Below are 22583 nucleotides of genomic sequence, written 5' to 3' on the forward strand. Positions count from 1 at the left end.
CTCTCCCCCACATACAAGGGCCAAGTAGGCTCCCCTGCCTCTATTTATTCAATCAGGATCAAAGCAAAAAATTATTAGAGCTAAAAAGCCCCCCAAAATGTGCAGAGAGGTACTCCAGGGCACTGTAGACCTCCTTAACACCCACATCCAAACTACATTACTGGCTTCCAAACTGAAAACTATTTTTTTTTTTTTTTTTAGAAAGACAACATTCGAGTTAAAAGTGTACAATCAGTCCTGACTATCCCTGCTGATTAAAAACAACGAGATTGTCAGGTGGGATTTACTGTGTGTGGAAAATTACTTCCGTGTACCAAAGGCTGCTCAGAGGTTTTACGTTTCCTTCAGCCCACTTTATTGCAGGCCTATGGTGTAAGCACCTTCGAACACAGTCTTCACCTCCACAAGGGCACAAATCACATCTTTCTCCCCTTGCATCCGTGTCCAAGTGCCCGGCACAGAGAAGATGCGCAATTAATGTATCATGACCAACAATGAACTTGAAGAAGCTGAATTTCTTGGCCAAGATGTCTGGAAGTAGCACAAGACTACCCAAAATGGTGTGGCGACTTCAAAACAATTAATACAGACCTGTATGCTCTGGTGATCTAGCACACTGAACTCCCTCCTCAGGGGAAAACAGCCGGAGATCCCAATCTCAGCTAGTTTCAACACTACCGAAATAACGACATCAGACCTTAGTATGATGCTCTTTCGGCTAACAAATCCTGGGTGGTACAGACTCAAAGAGCTGCTTTTACTAAAACTGCAGTGTAATATAAATTCCTAGATAGTTCCTTCACATATCTTCAAATAAGGGCAGAGAATCCCTCACATTCACCTAGAAATTCAGTAATACGGCTATTTCTGGAACTGCAAGAGAGTTATAAACCCTGTACAAGTATTGGCAGTATTTCATACTCATACAATTAATGAATAATCAATGCACAAAGGGCCACAAAGTTATTACTCATCATCAGGCTTTTGGTTTGTGTTTCTAAAGTCAATTTTTACAATGAAACCTCTAATATTTTAACTTTGGAAACTTACACATAAAAGAAAAAACCTGACACAATAGTGACCTTCACAATAGACCTATGTAAATATCTCTAAGCAAATATTGTCTCACAGATCTTACAGTTTATTTTCACCTAATGACTGATTTCCTCCGGGTCCACCCTGTAGAAAGAACTTCCGCAAAATACCATTCGGCCAATTCTCTGCCTTCGGCAGGCCTACAATTATGAACTCTGCTAAACAAATAAACTTCCTTCCTATTTTTAAAGTTTTCCAAAACTGGAGAATCTACATCTTTAGTTGGCACACTATTTCCTGGACTTACAGCCCAGGCAGTGAAGAAACTCTTCACAGTATTTTGAGAGAGAAAAAGGACCTCAGAAGTAGCCAGTCAGCTGCCCCCCACCTCTATTTTAGGGAAGGAGAAATCAAGGCGAAGTTGTGACCTTCATCAAGGTCACACAGAGGGGACGGGGGGGGGGGGGGGGGGGGGGGTTGGTGGCAGAGGACTGTGTAATTCTCTCTGCCCCATTTTCCCCTTATCTGATCTGTGACCTGACAAAAGCATTTTGCTCCTGTTCCGTACTACTAAGCCAAGGCTTATGTTTAATTCATGAAGAATGTGATACAACAACAGAAACGAATCTAAATATCATAGCGAGTACAAGGTGACACAAAGAACTCTGGGCTAAAAAGTCAGAACACCTTAATCTTAGATGGGACTTTGGGAGAGCCACGTCACCTCTGGAGGGCTCAATTTCTCATCTTCAAACGGGGGAACAGAACTAAGCAACCACAAATGTCGTCTCCACCTCTGACTTCAAATGATGAGGATGGCGATGTTTCACCCCTAGTAAGTGCTTAATCTGAGCCAGGCATTGTTCTAAGTACACGATGTGGGTAAATCCTCCGCAGCCTGGAGGACAGCTACCATCCCCATTTGTGGATGAACACATTCTTCCTCCCAGAGAAGGGACTTGTCTGCGGTCACACCTCCACCGGTAAAGGTGGAGAAGGGCTCTATCTGTCCCAGGCCAGTAGCTCCACGGGACCTCTCTTCCTTATCAGAGGCGGACAATATAAGATGATTGGCCCAACCTGCAGTAATACAGACATAGAGTCCAAATTGAGAACAATTACAGCAATCATTCAACACAATGTTCTCATTTTACAGATCAAGGACTGAAGTATAACTTGAAGTATAAGTCAGGAAATTTAATGGAAATGTACACCCAACCTTCTTCCTAGGTAAGCTTATCCTAAAAACTGCTTCAACAGTTTACATCACTTACATCATCTCATTTGACGCCCAAACATGACCACCTGATGGCACAGGGCAGTGATCACCACTCCCATGGCATCTAGCCACAGTTAAACAGCAAACTCGGGGCAAACCGAGACCTCCAACTCCAGCCTTTAACTTCCAGTCTTGTGTATATTCTAAGCTTGAAAAAAACATCCACTGTGATAAGATTCTCTGGACAGCCTATTCAAAATAGTCTCTAAACACAAAGAGAATTTCCCAGAGAGGCTGAAAACATGCTTCCGTGGTGCTTTGAGGAGAATATCAGATAATAAGTGATAATACTCTAAAGTCCACCACTTGACAAGAAAATTAAAAATCAAGCTATGGTCACCTCAAAGTTGACCTCTTTCGGTCTGTCATTTAATTGCCCTTAGCCTCCCTGCCAATCTTGACCCATGTTCAATCTTTCTGCCAGTGATTTTCCTCTTATTTCCTGTTGTCTTCCCTCTCTAACCAAGAACATCATGAAATTCAGGCCTTTAAAAAATTTGTTCCGCATCTCATGTAACTTCAATCTTATACACTTATTTTTATTTACTTTTTTTTTATTAAGTTTATTTTTTTTAGAGAGAGAGACAACATGAGTGGGGGAGAGGCAGAGACAAGGGAGAAGAGAGAGAATCCCAAGCAGGCTTGACACCCATCAGCACAGAGCTAGAAGCGGGGCTCAAACTCATGAAACCGTGAGATCATGACCTGAGCCTAAACCGAGAGTCAGAGCCTTAACCGACGGAGCCACCCAGGTGGCTTATTTTTAAAAGCAAGTTAGTTGTACATTTTATGCCTCTCATCTAAGGAGCAAGAAAAATTCAAATCCTTGGTGTGACAAAATATTTTAAGTTCTGACCAACTCTGTTCCATATCTTGAACATGTGCTGTAATCCCTTTATTACAGAGATCTCACAGGTATAACAGATAAAATGTGAATTTACAGCCAAACAATTCAAGCATTAATCTTAATAGCTCTGACAAATTACCTAACCTCTCTGAACTTCAGTTTCTTCATACTATTTCCCCAAAGTAAAAGGAGGAGGAAATAACACCCCTACTCCACGATGATTTAGAAGGGGACTACTCCCAACACAACAGCTGGCACATATTAAGTGCTCAAAAACGCAATCATCTCTTCCTTTCTATGGCTGCATTAACACTAATGTAGTCTTCTCCCCTGTTAATTCCGCTTTGCAAATGATGTTTCTCTGAACAAAGTCAATCTCCCGTATTAGAGGAGAAGAGACCTATTATACGCACCTACACTCTCTCCCACAGGACGCCCTCCAAGAAACAGAGCACTGAGTGAATCAGCAGGTCACTGGAGCCCAGCACCAGGGAGCTGTGTCGCCACACTGGACTTGGGCAACTTCCACTCTCTTCAAATCCTCAGGCCCTGGGTTCTTCCTACCCACAGTTCACACAACTGGGCCAGCCTCCCAGGCCGTGGAGGATTTAGAACACCCTTCACAAGTCAGAGGATCTCCACCCACTCCAGCAGACTGCTCACCTTCACACTTCCTTTGTCCATTCCTCTGCGGGTACTGGGACCTACTGTGAAATACACATCTAAAGACTCGGTGATTAAATAAGGTATTCTAAAATACAATATATTGACAGACATACATACTTTTGATTTTAGCAAAATACCTTAAGGACAAAAGTGCAAACAAATCAGCAGGGCAACATCAACAAGGTGTGCAAAATCCAGGGGTCCAAGATCTTGGGTTTAAGTTCTGCCACAATGAGCTATGTGATCTTGTTCAAACTAAGTTACTTCCTGGCTCTGGGTCTCGGCTTCCTCACGGAGAAAAGGGAAGACGGAATAATATTCTGGTTGCAACAGAATGACCACCTCACCAGCCTCCATTACTGACAAGGGTGTATAAGCCCTAGGGCATGCCAGGGCTGTTCTTATTTCAGAACCTCCTATATCTGGGCATTTGTTTAAAGTGACTGCCTTCCCCAAGGTTAAAAATCATTGGTTTCAAAAACAGGCAACAGAGTTGGAAAGCAACCCTGAATGATTCCAAGACATGCTGGAAAACTACCACAAGCATATCCTAGCAATTCTTTTTCATAATCCCCCACACATCAATGACCTACGCCTCAATCATCGTTCCTTAAAGACTTACTTCAGACCTCATATCCTCTAAAACATCTCCCCGAATCCCCAGCCTAGTGACTCCCTGTGCACACATCTGTACTGTTACATTAAATTACCTTCACAGGTGGACCTCTCTCTGCTAGGCTGCAAGCCACTCTAAGGCTGGGCCTGTCTCTGGGTCCACGTGCCTAAGCCACTCTTGCACAAAAACCACTGACAAACTGCAAACTCGACCGTGTTTCAAAGAGTTTATACTTGCAGATGATCTTCACAATTTCCTATGCAATTTTGACATTGTTCAGTTTTAGAACAGGATCTTTAAAAAGATTAATCCAGACTACATTATTATTTTATAGACGAGAAAGGCTCCAAATTAACTCAGCCAAGCTCAACCAAAGTAAATGAACAAGGCCTAGAAGTCTAATCATTATAACACATGACCAACATAAAAATAATTTGCAAACGAAGTACCAAAGTACATAAAAACTAAGGAAATCCGGGGTGCCGGGGTGACTCAGTCGGTGGAGCATCCGACTCTTGATTTCAGCTCAGGTAATGATCTCACAGTTTGGGAGATTAAGCCCCCTGCGTCGGGACACCATCCATACTGTCAGCAAGGACTAGGTCTCTCTCTCCCTCTCTCTCTGTCCCTCCCCCATTCACACACTCTGTCTCTCTCAAAATAAATAAACGTTAAAAAGAGAAAAACCTAAGGAAATTCTTTTCCATCATGTCTTTCTTTTAAATCTAAAAAAATGTCAGTGGCTGATTCATTCTACCAACAGCAAAGTCAGAAGCAATAGAAATAATGGGAAAATTAAAGCTACTTAAGTATACATACACAAATATAACCATTTAAATTTTTGTCTTTCTATAACCTTTGTACGTGTACCTGAATACCACCATATATTATGAAGTAAAATTCAAAAGGAAAATTTTTTTATTTCTACTGCCTAAAAGTTAACAGTCAAAAGGAAGGGGGGCCTCTACATTATGCCATCAGGGGAATGCAAATTAAAGCAACAAGATACCATTACACACCTGTTAGAATGGCCACACCTGGAACAATAACACCACCAAATGTTAAACGAAGATACGGAGCAACAAGAACTGCCATTCACTGCTGGTGGGAAGGCAAAAATGGTACCCCCGTCTGGAAGACAGGTTGGCAGCGTCTTACAAAACTAAACATACGCTTACCATATAATCCAGCAATCACTCTCCTTGTGATGTTTACCGAAGGGAGCTGAAAACTTACGGCTGTCTGTACATAAACCTGCACAAAAATGTTTACAGCTTTGTTCACAACTGCCAAAACTTGGAAGCAGCTAAGACGTACTCTGGACAATGGAATACTGTTCAGAGCTAAAAAGATATAAGCAATCTAGCCTTGAAAAGATACAGAAGAAACTTAAATGTACGTTACTACATGTGTGAAAGAAGCCAATGTGAAATGGATGCATTTCATGATTCCAATTATAGGACATTCTGGAATGGGCAAAACTATAAAGATCTGTGATTGACAGGGATTGGGGAGAGAGGACAAGATGTGTTAAAAGTCAGATTACAGTGGTTTTTTAGGGCAGCGAAGTTATTCTGTATGATAGTAAAAACACATACCATTATACATTTGTCCAGACACACAGAATATCCAACACCAAGAATAAACTATAGCATAATCTTGGACTTTAGGAGATAATGTGTCAATGCAGGTGCATCAGCTCTAACAAGTAGTTGGGGATACTGATAATGGGAAGGGCTATGCATGTGTGGGATCAGAGTATATGGGAACTCTCTGTACCTTCTGCTCAACTTTGCTGTGAACCTAAAAATTGCTTTTAAATATGGAAGTCCAGGAGCACCAAGGTGGTTCAGTCAGTTGAGTGTCTGACTCTTTGATTTTGGCTCAGGTCATGATCCCAGGGTTGTGGGATGGAGCCCTGTGTGGGGCTCTCTGCTGAGTGTGGAGCCTGCTTAGGATTCTCTCCCCGCCCCCACTCTGCCCCCTACATACTCTCTAAAAAAATAATAATAAGTCTATTTAAAAAAAGAAGGGGCACTTGGGTAGCTCAGTCAGTTGAGCGTCTGACTTCGACTCAGGTCATGATCTCACGGTTTGTGAGTTCGAGCCCCACAACCAGCTCCCTGCTGTCAGCACAGAGCCTAGAGCCTGCTTCGGATTCTGTGTCTCCCTCTCTCTGCCCCTCCCCTGCTCATGCTGTCTCTCTCTCTCAAAAAATAAACATTAAAAAAAAATTTTTTTTAAGAGAAAAGATAGGAGGGCAATGGAGTCAATTTTTCAACGATAATCTGATTCCTAGTCTATTATAATATCCTAATGGTCTTTGAGGCAAAGTTCAATACACTGAAAAAGATGAAAGGCCGAAGTATTTTTTAAATCTGATAAAATGAATAGTTAACACATAAAATGTTGAAATTTTTAAAAGGTACAAGAGTACTCAGTGCAAATTTTTCCTTCCACTCCTATTTGCCAGACACTTTATTTCAAGGTTAATTCTTTTTGTTGTTTTATTTCATGGGATTCTATTTCCACTACTATCCTCCCAGATACAAGTGACTAATCTGAAATCCTGGCATTTATTCCAACAACTGTAAGCAACTCCTGTGTCTAATGGTAGGTATAACAGACAACTTGGCTACAAAGTGTGGTCCCCAGGCCAGCACCATCAGCATTACCGGGGAGCCCATGAGAAATGCAGAATCCTGGGTTCCATCTAGACCCACTAGAGCAGAACTATATTTTAACAAGATGCCCAAGTGATTGGTATGCACTGGTATGTAAGACAACACCACTCCTGTTTTCATAGAGTCTACAGGCTAGTAAAGGAGACAAAATAACCACAACACAAGGCATCATACAGACTGGACTATGAGGCTACAAGAGTTTGGGGAAAGATCAGCTTTGGTCCCTAGAGGGTCCCCACTGCCATCAGGATAAAATGCCAGCCCTGGGTCTGTATGCCATGTGCCCTCTGGCCACTGCCCACCTGTCCAGTTTCATCCTCTACTGATCCCTACAACACATTCTGCAGCCAGCCTGACCATCCTGGGGCTGAGGTTCCTCCACTGTGGCTCCAGGGCTCCGTGTCTGCTGCTCCGGCCACTTGGCAGGGCGTGCACCCCCCACCCCCCACCCCCAGAACTCCTCTGCCAGCTTCAGGCCGGAGCAGCAGCCACTCCCTACAGCCGTCCCCCCTCCCAGTCCCGCACCCCCATAGCTAGTGGTCTACCCTCCTCTACCAAGAGGAGCTACTACGAGGCAGAGGAAATGCCTTAGGGGCTATTTTTTTCTATATATTCACCTCCCCTTTAATATAGTCATCCAAGGAATGAATGAACAATCACAGATGTTTCAGGGAGGGGGTGAAAGATGCGAAGGGTTTAGAGAGTCAGAAATGGAAGACCAAGGCAGAGACATACACTGGTTAAGATCAGTTTAGCGAATTTGTTTAGCGGGGGAAAAAAACCTGCTTTTCTGTCATTATGAGATCCACTCTGGGCTCACTATTCTGCTGTGGATGAGGCGGGATTCTATTCCTGCTTTTCTCCATTCCCTTTTAATAAAACCAACCTGTGCCCAAGGTACTGTCACTGTGAACAACCAGAGCTCCCAAAGAGGGGCTCCTGCCCCCAGCAGACAAACGAGCCCCACAGGAGCCCGGCCGAAGCCTTGGTTGGGGCGACGACATCAGCTTCACTTAGCAGAGGAAGCAAATGTTTCAAATTCAAGGAATGGTCTGACTCTGACAAGGAGGTCTTCCCTCTTTATTAAACTCAAACATCACTAATTAAACGTAATAGAAGCCTACCGAAGGAAAAACATTTTATAGTTTTAAAGAATCCATCACATTAACCTAGGACAAGCCAACACCGAGCCGACTGTACCCGAGAAAGCAGACCTGCCCACTCACAGCCAGTGGCTTCCTTACAGGAAGGCCACCCTGTGCCAGTGAACAGGCAAGCCCGACTGGTCAGAGGCACCCAAGGTGGGCTGGGCCGGGCTGCAGGAAACCACAAAGGTAAACAAGCAAGGCCCGCATCGGGACACAAGTGGGCCTCAAAGCCATGGTAAGCCGCAGCTAACCAAGGACAAGCTGCATTCCACACAGAAGCAAGGAGTTTCTCATCATTTGCTCCAAGATCAGACGAACAAGCTCATTTCAGAAGATAAAGAACAATTAGGTATCCACAGGCGTCCTTTCCCTACTACAGAAGCTACCACTATGGCCGCCCTCTGCTTCTGCCTGAAGCATACCTTAGCCTATGTCACCCCTCTGGTTGACGCCCCCTAAATGCTTCCCACTGAGCTTAAATGCAGATCCAAACCCCATTCTGTGCTTACAGAGCCCTAAAGGGCCCGGGCCTGGTTACCGCTCTCCCACTGGGCCCCAGCTCGCTGCATTCCAGTCACTCCTGCCTTCTTCCCACTGCTTTAACGAGCCCACCTGGGCCACCCCCAGGCTTGGTACCTGCTGTCCCCTCTGCCTGGAATGTGCTGAGCACCCTCACTCCCCAGATGAACTGCTACCTCCTTGCCACCCCAGCCCCTAGTCACTCTCTACCAGACCTCGTTGCTTACTTTTCTCCCCAGCACTTAGCACCATCTGGAATGGCCTTGTTTACCTATGTGCTTGCTGCTCTGCAGTCTCTCCCACCTCTTATTCGAGCTCCATGAAAACAGGAGCCTGGTCTGCCTCAGTCATTGCTAAACCCTCAACTCCTCAATCAGTACCTGGCACATACTACGTGTTCAATAAATATCTGTGTTGAACACATTTGTTAAATGACTTGCTGAATGAATAATAGGCACACCCCTAGGTTTTCAGCAAGGCCAAAATATGGAAAACCTGGTTTCACATAAAATATTAATTAGTGACTATTTTACAAAAGGATTCCTTACCTAATGTATTTTTAAATATCTGGCTTACAGAGTTTCAGCGTGCACACTTCTTTTTTTTTTTTTGAGATTTTATTTTAAAGTAATGTCTATACCCAACGTGGAGCTCGAACTCACAACCCCAAGATCAGTAGTCACATGCTCTACCCGCTGAGCCAGCCAGGCAACCCCAGTGTGCACACTTTTTAAAGGATAAACTTATGGTCACCTGGGTGGCTCAGTCAGTTAAATGTCTGACACTTTGTTTCAGCTCAGGTCATGATCTCATCATTCATGAGTTCCAGCCCCGTGCTGGGCTCTGCACTGACAGTGCGGAGCCTGCTTGAGATTCTCTCTGTCTCTCTCCTCCTCTCTCTCTCTGTATATGCTCTCTCTCTCTCAGCATCAATAAACTTAAAAAAAAAAAAAAGATTAAAAATAAAAAGGATAAACCTATTGTGCAAACTGAACTCACTCCTCCAGGGTATGAACAGTACCTGGTACACAGAAGGTACCCAATAAACATCCCCTGCATAATGAGCACTGGGAAATAACACAAGGCATGAACTATATGAAACTGCATATATGAATTTGAGAACACAGCAAATCCGGATATATTTAGGTCCCATTTTCCATGTTATCTGACAGAGTAACACATACATTTAAAACCCACTACTTTGAGACACTAGCAATAATCTTAGCCATTACCTTTACAGGCAGGTGCAAATTCAGATAAATTCAGAAAATTACCCGACAGTTCTGCAGTTTTCGCTAGCTGCTGCATGGGAGACACAGAAGCAGTGAGCAGAAACACTCAAAACTGCCAGGTTGTTGAGGACATCTGTGGGTTTAGTATAAACATCACGATTCTTGAGAAATTAGGTTTTCTTTGTAATCTACATAAAAACTCTTGTGCCCCAATGAAAGACTAATCAAGAAACCACACCTCTCTAAAACCTGCCCCACTGGTAATACAATGCACACCTGCACCCCTGCTCAGTGTCATGTCCAATTTAACAGAAAGTATGTCTTAATTTTTCCTTCCTTAACATAAAATTCTTCCCTGTTTGGGCTGTATTCCTATACCATGAAACTGCTCACTCCACATATTCAATATTCATACAATATTAATGCAGCACCCAAGAAAAACAAACTCCCGTTCAGGTATCCACCTGCATCAAGTGATGTCTACTCCCCTTCTCTTTCCCTACCAGGTATCAAGACACAGTCTGCAAAGGTCAAGACAGAAAAGTAATTAGATGTGCAATTACATTAGATGTGTTTGTGTGAAGTGTGTATTCATAGTCAGCTGTGTGTTCTTGAAGAGTCATTCTAAAATCAAATATAAATGTACTCTGAGATTATACACATTGTCTTATTTGCAGCTCTTGTTTCTGCTTTTAAAACATTCCCTGGTTTAGAATGCCAACTGTGTTAATGCCTTATCTCTTAACAGTAAACCAAAGAGGTTCCAAAGAAACTCACTCTTACAATCTATAACCCCAAGAAATGATTTCAGATAGTTTCACATTCTAAAAACTCACAACATATCATCTATACGAATCAATTTCAGGATGCAATTTATGAGAGTACACCATGTAGAAGACATGAAACATAAAATAGCTACACTTTCTGCTGACAACTGATAAATTTGCTCCAAAAACATTTTATAGTTTTGCTGTTGTTCTGTAGTTTAAATAACTCTGGAATAACACGATTCAGAATTTACAGGAAGTTACAATATACAGTTCATTTACATCACCTTTTCAAAAGTACTGCCAGTTGGAGAAAGCTGACAATCCTTGTAAAAGTCCTTAATGTTTTAAGTAAAGCTTTAGTCTGGTGTTTTCACTATCATCTCATAGGTCAACGTGAACAAAAGTCCACCTCACTCCTATAGTGAAAAGCATCTTTATTAAATGTTTTGGAAAAGTAAACAAAACTATAAAACAGTACCAGGAATAAGGTTGTTGATAGGTTTTTCTTTTTGGTTTTTGTTGTTGTTGTCGTTGTTTTAGATTTACTTCTTACCAATTTTGGAGTAAAAAAATATATACTAAGTTTTTGTTTTGTTTTTTGTTTTTTTGGTTTGTCTCCCTTTGGCCTTGTGGTACAAAGTCGAACAGTATAAAAGGTGGACTCGAATCCTCAACCTAAAATAAGTAAAATATAATCAGACAACACACCCTGAATTATTTAAACTACGTAACATTTTTTTTAATTTAGCATTATTTATAAAAGCCAATAAGGTATCACTTCAAACCAAAAAATCTGGACTTTATCATTCTTTTTATTCACCACAAAACCACAAGGGCTCAAAACTTTGTTGAAAGTCATTTCATTTTATCACAGCTGTGTTTCAGGAAGTGAAAATTCTGGTGAGAATGAGAAGATAGGATACAGTGCCTAATAACTAATCTGGTTTCTGTGTCTCCATTTTATTACCACTTAAATGACAGGCCAAGCCTTATGTGGCTCACAAACAGGTATTTATTATAAAACCAGCACTCTAAAAGCACTACATAACTAGAAGATATAACAACCACCTAATTATTATTTGTAAAGGGTCACATAATGGCTAACAGATTCTCTCATTAAGAGTTTATTACTCAACCTGTCAAACTCCAAGAGTGAGCCCTGCTAAGGGCAAAGAGGAATCCCTGGAGTGTGAGAAAGGTGCCCAGTTGTCCTGCCGGCCTTTCACTCAAAAACACCTAAACGGCTGGTACTCCGCCAGGGTATTAAAATAATTCTATGTTCGCAAACTGGTGGGAACTCTCGAAATCTACTCCCATCCCTTCGTTTTAGCGATAGTGAAATCGGCAGGGGTTTGCAACGCTCAGTTATTCTGAAGGCGCTAATGTTCTGAAAATAAAACTTTATGGAAATAGAAGGTAAACATTTTGCATTCAAAACTCAGACCACCGAACCCTCTGAAACAGGGAGTTTAAAACAAAGGACAGACACCCTCCGTGTGCACCAAGTCCAGCTTTTCGGCATCCTCGGCGCCCTAACCCAGGCAAAAAAGCACAAGCCGGTGGCAAGGAGGATGCCACCCAAGCTCCCGCCGCGGGGGAAACAACCGGCGGAGAATCCGCGGCGCGTGGTGGGCTGCGGGGGAAGAGAGGCAGCCGGCCGCCAGGTGCGGACACCTGGGTCCGGCGCCGAGCCTCGCTCTCCCCACCCGTCAAATGGGCGTGACGCCACCTAGCCCGTTAGGCCAACTAATGAATGAGAACCGCCGGGGAAACGACCCCAGCCGCGCCCGCCACTCTCCGGTCGCTGTCCCCAGTCAGCGGGGCGTCCCCCGCCGCCGGCGGTCTCGGCACGGTCAGACCCCCCCACCCCCCGCCGCAGGCGCTCCTCCCGCGCTCCGGACCCCCCGCGGCTCGACGGTTACAAACGTCCCCAGAACCGCGCCCGCCGGGACGCCGGCTCCCAGAGCCGTCCGCTACGGTAACGGGCGCCGGCCCGACGCTGCCCCGACGCCGCCTACCTTGGCCACCCAGCTGAACAATGGTGACATCGCGGGCCGGGAGGCGGCTCCTCGCCCTTCGCTCCCGCTCACTCCCGCCGCCGGCCCGTGGGACGGCGGACAGCCGGGGGCGGGCTCAGGGCGCGGCGGGGCGCGGGCATGGCTCCGGCGGCGGCGGCGGCGGCGGCGGCGGGCTCCTCCCCGCTCGTCACTGCTCGGAGAGGTCGCGCCCGCAGGGCTGCCCGGGCGGCCGAGAAAGGGAAGTGGGTGGGGAGAGCGCGGGGAAGGGGAGGGGACGGAGGGGGAGGGGACGGAGCGCGGCCGACCCCGCCCACCCCCACCCCACCCCCCAACGCTGGGCTCGCGGCGGGAAGTTGGGACGCGCGGGGGTCGCGCACCTCGCGGCTGTCCCCGGCTGCGCAGCTCCGGGAGGAGGAAACCCACACGCCTCGGACGTCCCTTTCGCACAACTTTCGGAGAACCGGGAAGTCCTCTCGCTCAGGTTGGATACAAGCCCCAGAGTTGAGAAAGCCCGCCCAACTTAACCGGGGTTGCCCCCACCCCCACAGCGTTTCTTTCTAAGCGCTCGAGATGGCGGGTAACAAAAGGACTAGTGTTTCCCTAGCCCCTAATACCTTTATATAATCAAAAGTGGTTTTCTTGGAGTCAGGAAACTAAGCTATTGAGACTCGGGGTGGGGGTAGGAAACGAAGCTCCTGCCAGCCGGCAGGTTTCAGCCACGTGAGAAATGGTGACTTCACCGGTTTTCTTCTCTCCCAAGGCAAGACGATAAGACAGTGTAGTCAGTTTATAGCTACAAAGGTTAAAGCTGAGTTTCTAACTCAAGACACCCCAGAGTTCCACATTGGAAGAAAAAAAGAAAAAGTGCAAAGGTCTAGTAGCCAGCGTGTAAATGTAAGTCATGTTGAGCCACTCACTGTGTGAATCAGGCCAAATAGCAACCCCAGACCGAGAACTGTGCTTCTCTTTCCTTTTGTCATATTGTGCATTATTTTCATGATAGGCCAATAGAACATTTTATTCAAACGGTTTGGACCGTCTCCAAACGTCTGGAATCTGAGTCAGGTGGGTATATTACCCATTGCTGTGTAACAAATTATCCCCAAACTGAGAAGCTTAAAACACCGGTTTCTGGGGGGTCAGAAATCCAGAGCATCTTAGCTGGGTGCTCTGGCTCAGGTCACTCTTGTTGAGTTCAAGCCGTTAGCTGGGGCCGAGGCCATCCCAAAACTGGAGTGGGACTGAAGGATCCACTTTCAAGCTCACTCCCATAGTTTGTTCCATACAGGCTGTTGGACTCAGGCCTTTGGTTTCTTTTCTTTCTTTCTTTCTTTTTTTTTTTTTTAATGTTTATTTATTTTGAGAGAGAGAGACAGTGTGAGCAGAGGTGGGGCAGGGAGAGAGGGAGACACAGCATCTGAAGCAGGCTCCAGGCTCTGAGCTGTCAGCACAGAGCCTGACATGGGGCTTGAACTGGTGAACCGGCTTATGACCTGAGCCAAAGTCAGACACTCAACCGACTGAGCCACCCAGGTGCCCCAAGGGCTTGGGTTTCTTGCTGCATCATGTGGTCCTCCCCATAGGGCTGCTCATAAAATGTCAGTTCGCATCCCCCCAAGTACAAATGATCTGAGAAACAGCATGTGTCCAAGAAGGAAATCAGTTGTTTTAGAAACTGATCTCGGAAGTGACAGCCCACAACTTCCGCTGTATTTTCTTCATTAAATGCAAGGAAATTAGTCCACACACAAGACAACGGGTATTACACACGGGTATGACTGCCAAGAAGAGAGGATCATGGGGGTGAGGGACATGTCATCCTCTTGTTTCTCCTTCCAGATAGAGTGCATGGGGAAAGCCAAGAGTGACAGCATTCTAACAGAGCCTACCTGGGTAAAAAAGGTCCTAAGAGCATCTTAAGGAACTGCTGTTCCTTCATTCTTTTAAACAGTGATTATTATTCCCTAAGAAATTAGGAGCTAGGGCACCTGGCTGGCTCAGCTGGAAGAGCATGCTGCTCTTAATCTCAGGGTCATGAGTTAAAGCCCCACATTGGGTGTAGAGATTACTAAAAAAAGAAGAAAATGAAAAGCTAGAAAAAGGGCGTGCATTGGCAGCCATTTAACCAAATCCTTCCCTGTTATCAAATCACTTCCTCCAAATAGAAGAGATTGAGTCTGACAAGTCCATTACACCAAGAGCCCTTCTGTCCTCCACAGCCTTGCTACTCAAAGAACCAGCAGCCTAGACACCATCTGGCAAGTTGTTAGACATGCAGAATCTCAGGCCCTCCCCTAATCCAGACCTACGGAGTCAGAACTTTGATTTTACCTTGATTCCATATGTCTAGTGTGCACGTTCAAGTTTGGGATGCACTAGTATGTGAGAGTCATTGACGTGAGGCTTAAAATGGGTTTCTGGCCAACAGCCCCTAGAGAGAACAGCTAAAATTGTCTGGTGTCCTGGGAATGGTATGCACTAGGTCAGGTAGAGAGAGACCTGGAAGATTCCTAGGCAGCAACACAGTTTGATGGGACTGGATGGGCAGCTGAGGACCAGGTGGGACAAGCTGGGCCCATGACAGTCATCACCATACTCTATCACTCCCATCTCCAGACTGAGCTCTATAAAAATACCCCAGAATTTAGAAGCAACTCTAGGGTTGAAAGGACGAAAGGAACCTGAAATTGATGAAAGAAACCTGAGTTACTTCTGACCAAGATAAATTTTCTGCAAATTGGGCAGGAGATCTAAAAGAAATTAGGTTAAATTTAGGAGATAAAATCATACACTTCTTGCAAAAAAAGAAAAAGTCAGACCAAATCCTGGATGTAACACTTACAACGGGAAAGTGTGCTGGCAGGTGAAAAAAGGGACATCAAGTCCTCATTGTTTCAACCTGGATCCAGTTCTCCAAATATGCACTTCTGGGTGGAGGCTTCTCAGAACCTGGTTTGGACTTGCCTAAAGCTTATATATCCTTTAGACACACAGAGGTCTCCCTCTGCCCCAGATCTCTGCCTGATCCTGGACTGGGCAAAATCACTCATTTCATGGGAATATGGGAACATAAGGGCCTTTCCATTGAATAGACTTGATAGACCGTAAAATGCAGAGCTCTGCATATAGTTTAAGAAATAGAGGAGAAAGGTCTTATTTTAATTCACTGCCAGCATGGAGCTTGCCAGTCACACTGCAAGAAAAAATTCTATTATAATTTGGAATTTCACAAAAGGGAAACCATTAACATCAGACAAGCTACTGGTTCCACATTCAAATAAAACAATTTTCATTAAAACACCACCATCTGAAAAAAAAGTATCCTTCCCCCCAAGAAACTGTATATTCCCACAGGGAAGGACTATAGATATCCCAGGCACTGGTTTTTTGTTGTTGTTGTTTTTAATGTTTATTTTTGAGAGAAAGAGCAGGGGAGGGGCAGAGAGAGGAGGACAGAGGACCCAAAGCCGGATCTGTGCTGACAGCAGAGAGGGCAATGCTGGGCTCGAACTCACAAACCATGAGATCATGACCTGAGCTCAGAAGCTTAACCGACTAAACCCCCAGGGTGCTCCCAGGCATTGGTTATTTTTAACAGCTCCCTGGTGATTGTCTCTCCGTCAGAATTGAGAACCCCTATGACAGACGAATCATTACTCAAAGGTGCTGATGATTCCCAGCCCTATCTATCACAGTTACCTGTGGTGCCCGGGGTGGGGGGGAAGAAGGGCAGATAAATTGGGGGTAGGGTCAGATCCTCAGAGATGTCAAAGGGCAGGCAGGTCACATAAATGTGTGAAGAAAGCCAGGTGTGAGACAATTAGGACTGAATGAGCTGTGGCATCTTGGAGAAGGGACACCCAATTATTAACAACTCCACCCAGCCCAGCAAAAATGGGTCACCCAAATGAATTCAGCCAGAGGTCAATACTGGTGTTGACCTTTAATTTTGCTGAAAGCTTGGAAGAACATGTGTGTCCCACGTCGGATGTAGAGATTACTTGCATGAATGAATTGAATAAATAACAATTTTAAAAAATATATATCCAAATAGGACTTCTGAGATCTAAACAAATGATTTATAGAAAATTCAAGACTGCTTTTTTTTTCTTTAATGTTTATTGTATATATTTTGAGAGACAGTGCAGGCAGGGGAAGGGCAGAGAGAGAATCCCAAGCAGGTTCTGTGCTTTTAGCACAGAGCCCCACTTAGGGCTTGATCCCACAAACCCCCAGATCATGACCTGAGCCAAGATGACAAGTTGAACACTTAACTGCCTGAGCCATCCAGCACCCCTATTTTTTTTTTCAAGACTGCTAAGTAACTTTTTTTTTTAATATTTATTTTTGAAGGAGACAGAGTGAACACAAGCGGGGAAGCGCTGGGGCGGTGGGGGGGGGGGGGTGGGGTAGACAGAGGATCTGAAGCAGGCTCCACGCTGACAGCAGCGAGCTAGGAGCCCAACATGGGGGCTCAAACTCAAAAACTGCGAGATCGTGACCTGAGCAGAGGTCAGACGTTCAACCACCTGAGTCACCCAGGTGCCCCTCTAAGTAACTTTAAAAGGATGATTTAATCTCAGTTTTCCTGAGACATTACAGGAGGACTTGAAAAGAGATGGTGGGGGGGAGACCCAGAAACTGGTAGAGTTGCTTCCCTTTTAAGTCTGACCGGAACCCTCCGAAATAACCCCAACACTGCTCCCACTCTTCTGCCATGTACTTCCTTTGAGGAGAAGCAAGAGGCAAGGACCGCAGAGTCTCCTCTGAGAATTCCAGAGGAGATGAACCTCCTCGGCTGTGCTCCACCAGCTCAGAGGTGGAGGCAGAAAGGGGGGAGCCTACAAAAGCCTGACCTCACTCTGACGACCCTTCCTCCCCCATAAGACCTGGCTAAAAATAGGGCAGCCGTAATAGGAGGAAACTCAACTTGGTTTCAAGTGAATCAGAACCACTCGGCAACTATGATCCTGATACCAATGACAATATGGGTTTCCCCCCCGCCCACACACACCATCAAGCAATTCTCTGACACCAGCTGGGTACCCTACAATTCAACTCGATTCTGACACCATCAACCTGAAGTTAAGGGCTCAGTCCCACAAGACTGCAGCCCCCACACACACTTCCCAGAAGGCAATCACAAGGCCAAGTTGTCACCTGGGCTTCTGACCAGCCGGCCACAGGTTCTCCCATCCCCCTCCTCGAGTTCAAGTCCTATGTTAGCGCAGCTCACAGAACTCAGAACATTTTACTTACTAGATAACTGGTTTATTATAAAAGGATGTAACTCAGGAACAGCCAGACGTCAGAGAGGCCTAGGGCAAAGTGTGAAGAAAGTGCACTTGCACACTCTCGGAAAGTGCCAGTGTCCTGCCATCTCTAAGTGTTCACCAAACTCAGAAGCTCTCCGAACCCTGTCATTTGGATTTTTAATGCAGGCCTCATTACCGAAGCATGATCAATTAAATCATTGGCCACTAGTGATGAAACTCAAACTTCAGCCCCTCTCCCCCCCCCCCCCCCCAGAGGTCAGGGGGTAGGACTGAATGTCCCTACTCTCTAATCCTGTGGTTGATTCCCTGGCAACCAGTCTCCTTTCTTAGGTGACCAAGGGGCTTCCAAAAGTCTCTTGATTAACATAACAAAAGGACACCTTCATTGCTCTCTTCACAGGAAATTCCAAAGGTTTTAGGAGCTCTGTGCCAGGAAAGGGGACCGACATCAAATGTATGTTTCTTATTATAAATCACAATATCACGGCAGCTAATCAGGGAGTGATTCAGTTCTAGCATATTCATCACCTATTGTGTAAAGCAACACAAGTCTTGGCAAGGAATAGAAATGTGACAAGGCCTGAATCTTGACCTCAAGGGAGATACAGGGTGGCTGGTAAGATTGGAAAGGGAACACCATGGGAGAGGCCCAGGTAAAGCTCCACGGAGTTCCCAGAAAAAAAACGAAAGGTAACTTAAGGCTGCAAAGGAAGCACGAGCTTCCTGGCTGGAAGGTGACAGGACATTTTTTTTTCTTTTTTTTAAGTAATCTCTACACTCAATGAGGGGTTCGAAGTCATGACCCAGAATCAAGAGCCACATGTTCTACTGACTGAGCCAGCCAGGTGCCCCAAGACTTTACAACTTTCACAGATGGTGATGAGGGAGTGGGCTTTCTAGGAAGAAGGATCAGCTGGACAAAAGCATAAAAAATTGGTGCTTATCTCTGGAAATCAAGCCTTACTAAGATAAGGCAGAAAACAGAGCTCACATTGTAAAAAGAATTTTTAGTAAATTTTAGTTTGGAGGTGTGCAGTTATCCCTGTCTGGCATAAAACTTTGTTTCCAAAAAAAATATTTGCTGAGGGTACTATCAAGTCCAAAAAAATCATGCAACAAAATCCCTCTGCATGAACTGAAAACATATGCCATGAAAAAACTTGCTCATGAATGTTCACAGTACTAGTATTCATAACAGCTCTATAAAATAGAAACAACCCAAGAGTCCATCAACTGATGAATGGAGAAACAAAATGTAGTATCCCACACAACGGGTATCATTTTGTCGTAAAAAGTAGCGTGCTGATACATGCTAGGTGTAAATGGACCTTGAAAACATTACGCTCAGTGAAAGAAGCCAGACACAAAAGAGAACATATTGTATGATTCCATGGATAATATATATCCAGAATAGGCAAATCCATAGAGGCAGAAAGTAGATTCATGGTTTCCAGGAATTGGAAGGAGGGAAAAATGGGGAGTGATTGCTAATGAGTATAGGGTTTCTCTTTGGGATGATGAAAATATTTTGGAATTTTTAGTATATTCACTATACTAAATATACTAAAAAACTTAAATTTCATGGTATGTGAATTCTGTTGCAATTTTTTAAATCCTATGTGACAATGGTTAAATGACTTCAGGTAAGTTAATTCCATGAAGCTTTATATTAATGGAGCCCACGCTGTAGAGGGCTAGTTTTAGGATCTTTTTTTTTAAAGTAATCTCTACACCCAACGTGGGGCTTGAACTTACTACCCCTGGATCAAGAGTCTCATGCTGTACTGACTGAGCCAGCCAGGCGAAGAGGGCTAGTTTTAGGATTAAATGAGATGCAAATGAAGCATTTCCGCCTGAATCCTTGCATATAGTAGGTGCTCAAGAAACATTAGCTATAGTAGTAGTAGCAGTAGTAGGAAGAGTAGTGCCAGCAGGGATTGCTGTTGGTTAATGATGTGATTAATTTTATGTGTCCACTTAAAAGGGCTAAGGGATGCTCAGTTGGCTGGTAAAGATTATTTCAGGATATATCTGTGAAGGCATCTCTGGAAGAGATTAGCATTTGAATAGGTAGACTGACTAAAGAAGAGAGCTCTCACGCACAGCACATCGGGTTGGTATCATCCAATTGTGGAGGGCAGGAATAGGACAAAAAGCTGAGGAAGGGCGAATTGGTGCTCTCTACTTGAGCTGAGACATTCATCTTCTCTTGCCTATGGGCATCAGTGCTCTGGTTCTTGCGTCTTCTCCTTCAGACCAGGACTTACACTATCAGCCCCCAAACTCACACCCACTCCACCAGCCTTCCTGGTTCTCCAGCTTTGCCGACAGCAGATGGTGGAACTTGTTGGCCTCCGTAACCATATGACCCAATTCCTGTAATAAATCTCCTCTTACATATACCTATATCCTATTGGTTCTGTCTCTCTGGAGAACCCTAACATAGTATATGGTACAAATGCAAAAATAAAACAAATGATGGGCTGGAGGTCTCAAGTTCATGACTGAGTTTATAGACAGGACAAACAGTTGAGATCAAAGTGGAGATTGTTAGCCAAAACTAATTCCAGAATGAGTGGGCCTCCCCAATTCTCAATATTTGCTTCTCCCTTTTTATGAGTTGCTAAGTCTAGCAGCATGACTGTGCTCCATTTGTTACCTTAACTCTAAGGCACACTGTGAATGATTCCAAGTTTCTCTGGTAAATTCGTACAATTCTCGCTGGCCATAGACTTGGAAGGCATGCACACACTTTCAGGCACCTCAGAAATTCCTACTTCAGCAATAAACCCTGCTCATTCCCACTACTACTATTCCATTCCTCTTCCCACCCATCCCACCCCTTCTGTCTACATCTCTCACTTTCTCTCAAGCACATACATGCAGTCACATTTTAAATCATGCTAAATTCAAAATGGAGTCTTTGGGTGGCAAGCCCAAGCACCCGAAGACCAGCTTCAGAACAAACAATGCTCAACAAATTGGTGAGGGAGGGAAGAGGAAAGATAAATTTGGTGAAGACTTATTTGAAGGTAGATAATAAATTCAGGTTATTAGCTAAAGAACATTCTACTTTAATGCATCCATATCAACGTTTAAATTTAGGTCTCTAATTTTGTTTTGATTTCCGTTACCAGGTTATAGTTTCTTGTTAGCCAGAATAACAGCAAACAGATTTAATAACATTTTTAATGGCTCCAGTCACCTTCAGTACATTTATCAAAAAGCCTTGCAAAATTAAAATCTGGCTGCAGCCCAATTAGAAATCGTAAGACTTTGCAGTGTAAAAAAGTGAGCCATTCAATTGTTAACTCTAGAGAGGACCAGTCTGTGACAGACCCCCTCAAGAGTAAAGTTCACACCAGTTTCTCTCTACCCTCAGCAGTCTTTTTAAAACAAATTCAGTTTATAGCAGATTTATCTCTTCATTAAAAGTAACAATTCATGAAAAGGCTTATGACATTTCTAACCAGCTAAATTAATATATTTGCTATTTTTTTAAATGTTTATATTTGAGAGAGAGAGAGAGAGACCGTGTGTGAGCGGGGGAGGGACAGAGAGCGAGGGAGACAAAGAATCTGGAGCAGGCTCCAGGCTCTGAGCTGTCAGCACAGAGCCCGACGTGGGGCTCGAACCCATGAACCATGAGATCATGACCTGAGCCAAAGTCTAACATCAACAGACTGAGCCATCCAGGCGCTCCTATATTTGCTATTTTAATATCTGTTCCCACCTCAGTATTTTTGCTTAATATGTATGGTCATTTTGTTCATTTTCTAGTTGGTAAGACATTCCAAAAATAGAAACAATGTTTTTCTACCTTTAGCTTAGTCTATAAAGTTTAAGCAAATAATCTTTTTTCCAAAGTACTGTACACACACGTTTCAAAATCATGGAAAAACCCAGCAGCAATTAGCTCATAAAAGAAAACACTGAAAATTTAGTCATAAGATTTTTGACATCCTCACCCTGTGTTATAACTAAACACGGATGCTCAGCTTTAAGCTCAGATATTTTTATTATAATTTATAATAAAAACATTAAAAACACCACCTTGCACAGCATTAATTTCACCAAAAAATAACTTTTTCTAAACTGAAAGTTATGTTTCTCCTAAAAAATGAGACTGAAAAATATTAATTCCCAAATCCATTAGTGAATAAAAATTGGACCAAAACTCCCCTTTCTCCCTTATTTCATAGATTACAATTTCCTAAAAAAAAAAAAAAAAAAAAAAAGTGGCTTAGTTTACCTCTAATTAGCGTGATTTCCCACTTCTAAAACAATTTCTATTTACCCACTATCATCTAGTTCTTTAAAGTCATCAACTTTGAATCCAGCAATCGTGCTTCTTGGTATTTAGCCAAAGTAGTTGAAAACTTATGTCCATACAAAAACCTGCACACAGATGTTTGTAGCAGCTTTATTTAGTTACCAAAGCCCAGAAGCAACCAAGATGTCCTTCTGTAAGTGAATGGATAAACTGTGGTCCA

The 22583-nt window shown here is 44.1% G+C and overlaps 1 protein-coding gene and 1 long non-coding RNA gene across 6 annotated transcripts in view; one reads left to right on the forward strand and one right to left on the reverse strand.

Annotated features, from left to right (window-relative positions):
- The window catches only part of TBC1D1 (TBC1 domain family member 1), a 215468-nt gene that overhangs the window by 138414 nt on the left and 54471 nt on the right, over nt 1-22583 (reverse strand). The window contains exon 1 of one of the 5 annotated variants that reach the window (XM_042936633.1): nt 12815-13082. The exons of the other annotated variants lie outside the window; for them this stretch is intronic. Within the exon in view, the coding sequence (XP_042792567.1) occupies nt 12815-12844 (30 nt within the window). The 5' untranslated portion in view covers nt 12845-13082. Of the gene's footprint in view, nt 1-12814; nt 13083-22583 lie in introns of those variants that run through there. 5 annotated transcript variants of the gene reach the window in all.
- LOC122218325 overlaps nt 13160-22583 on the forward strand; it is a 62152-nt gene continuing 52728 nt past the window's right edge. The window contains exon 1 of the long non-coding RNA XR_006201989.1: nt 13160-13295. This is a non-coding gene — a long non-coding RNA (uncharacterized LOC122218325). The remainder of the gene's footprint in view (nt 13296-22583) is intronic.

The sequence above is a fragment of the Panthera leo genome, chromosome B1 (genome assembly GCF_018350215.1).
Source record: "Panthera leo isolate Ple1 chromosome B1, P.leo_Ple1_pat1.1, whole genome shotgun sequence".
Lineage (NCBI taxonomy): Eukaryota > Metazoa > Chordata > Mammalia > Carnivora > Felidae > Panthera > Panthera leo.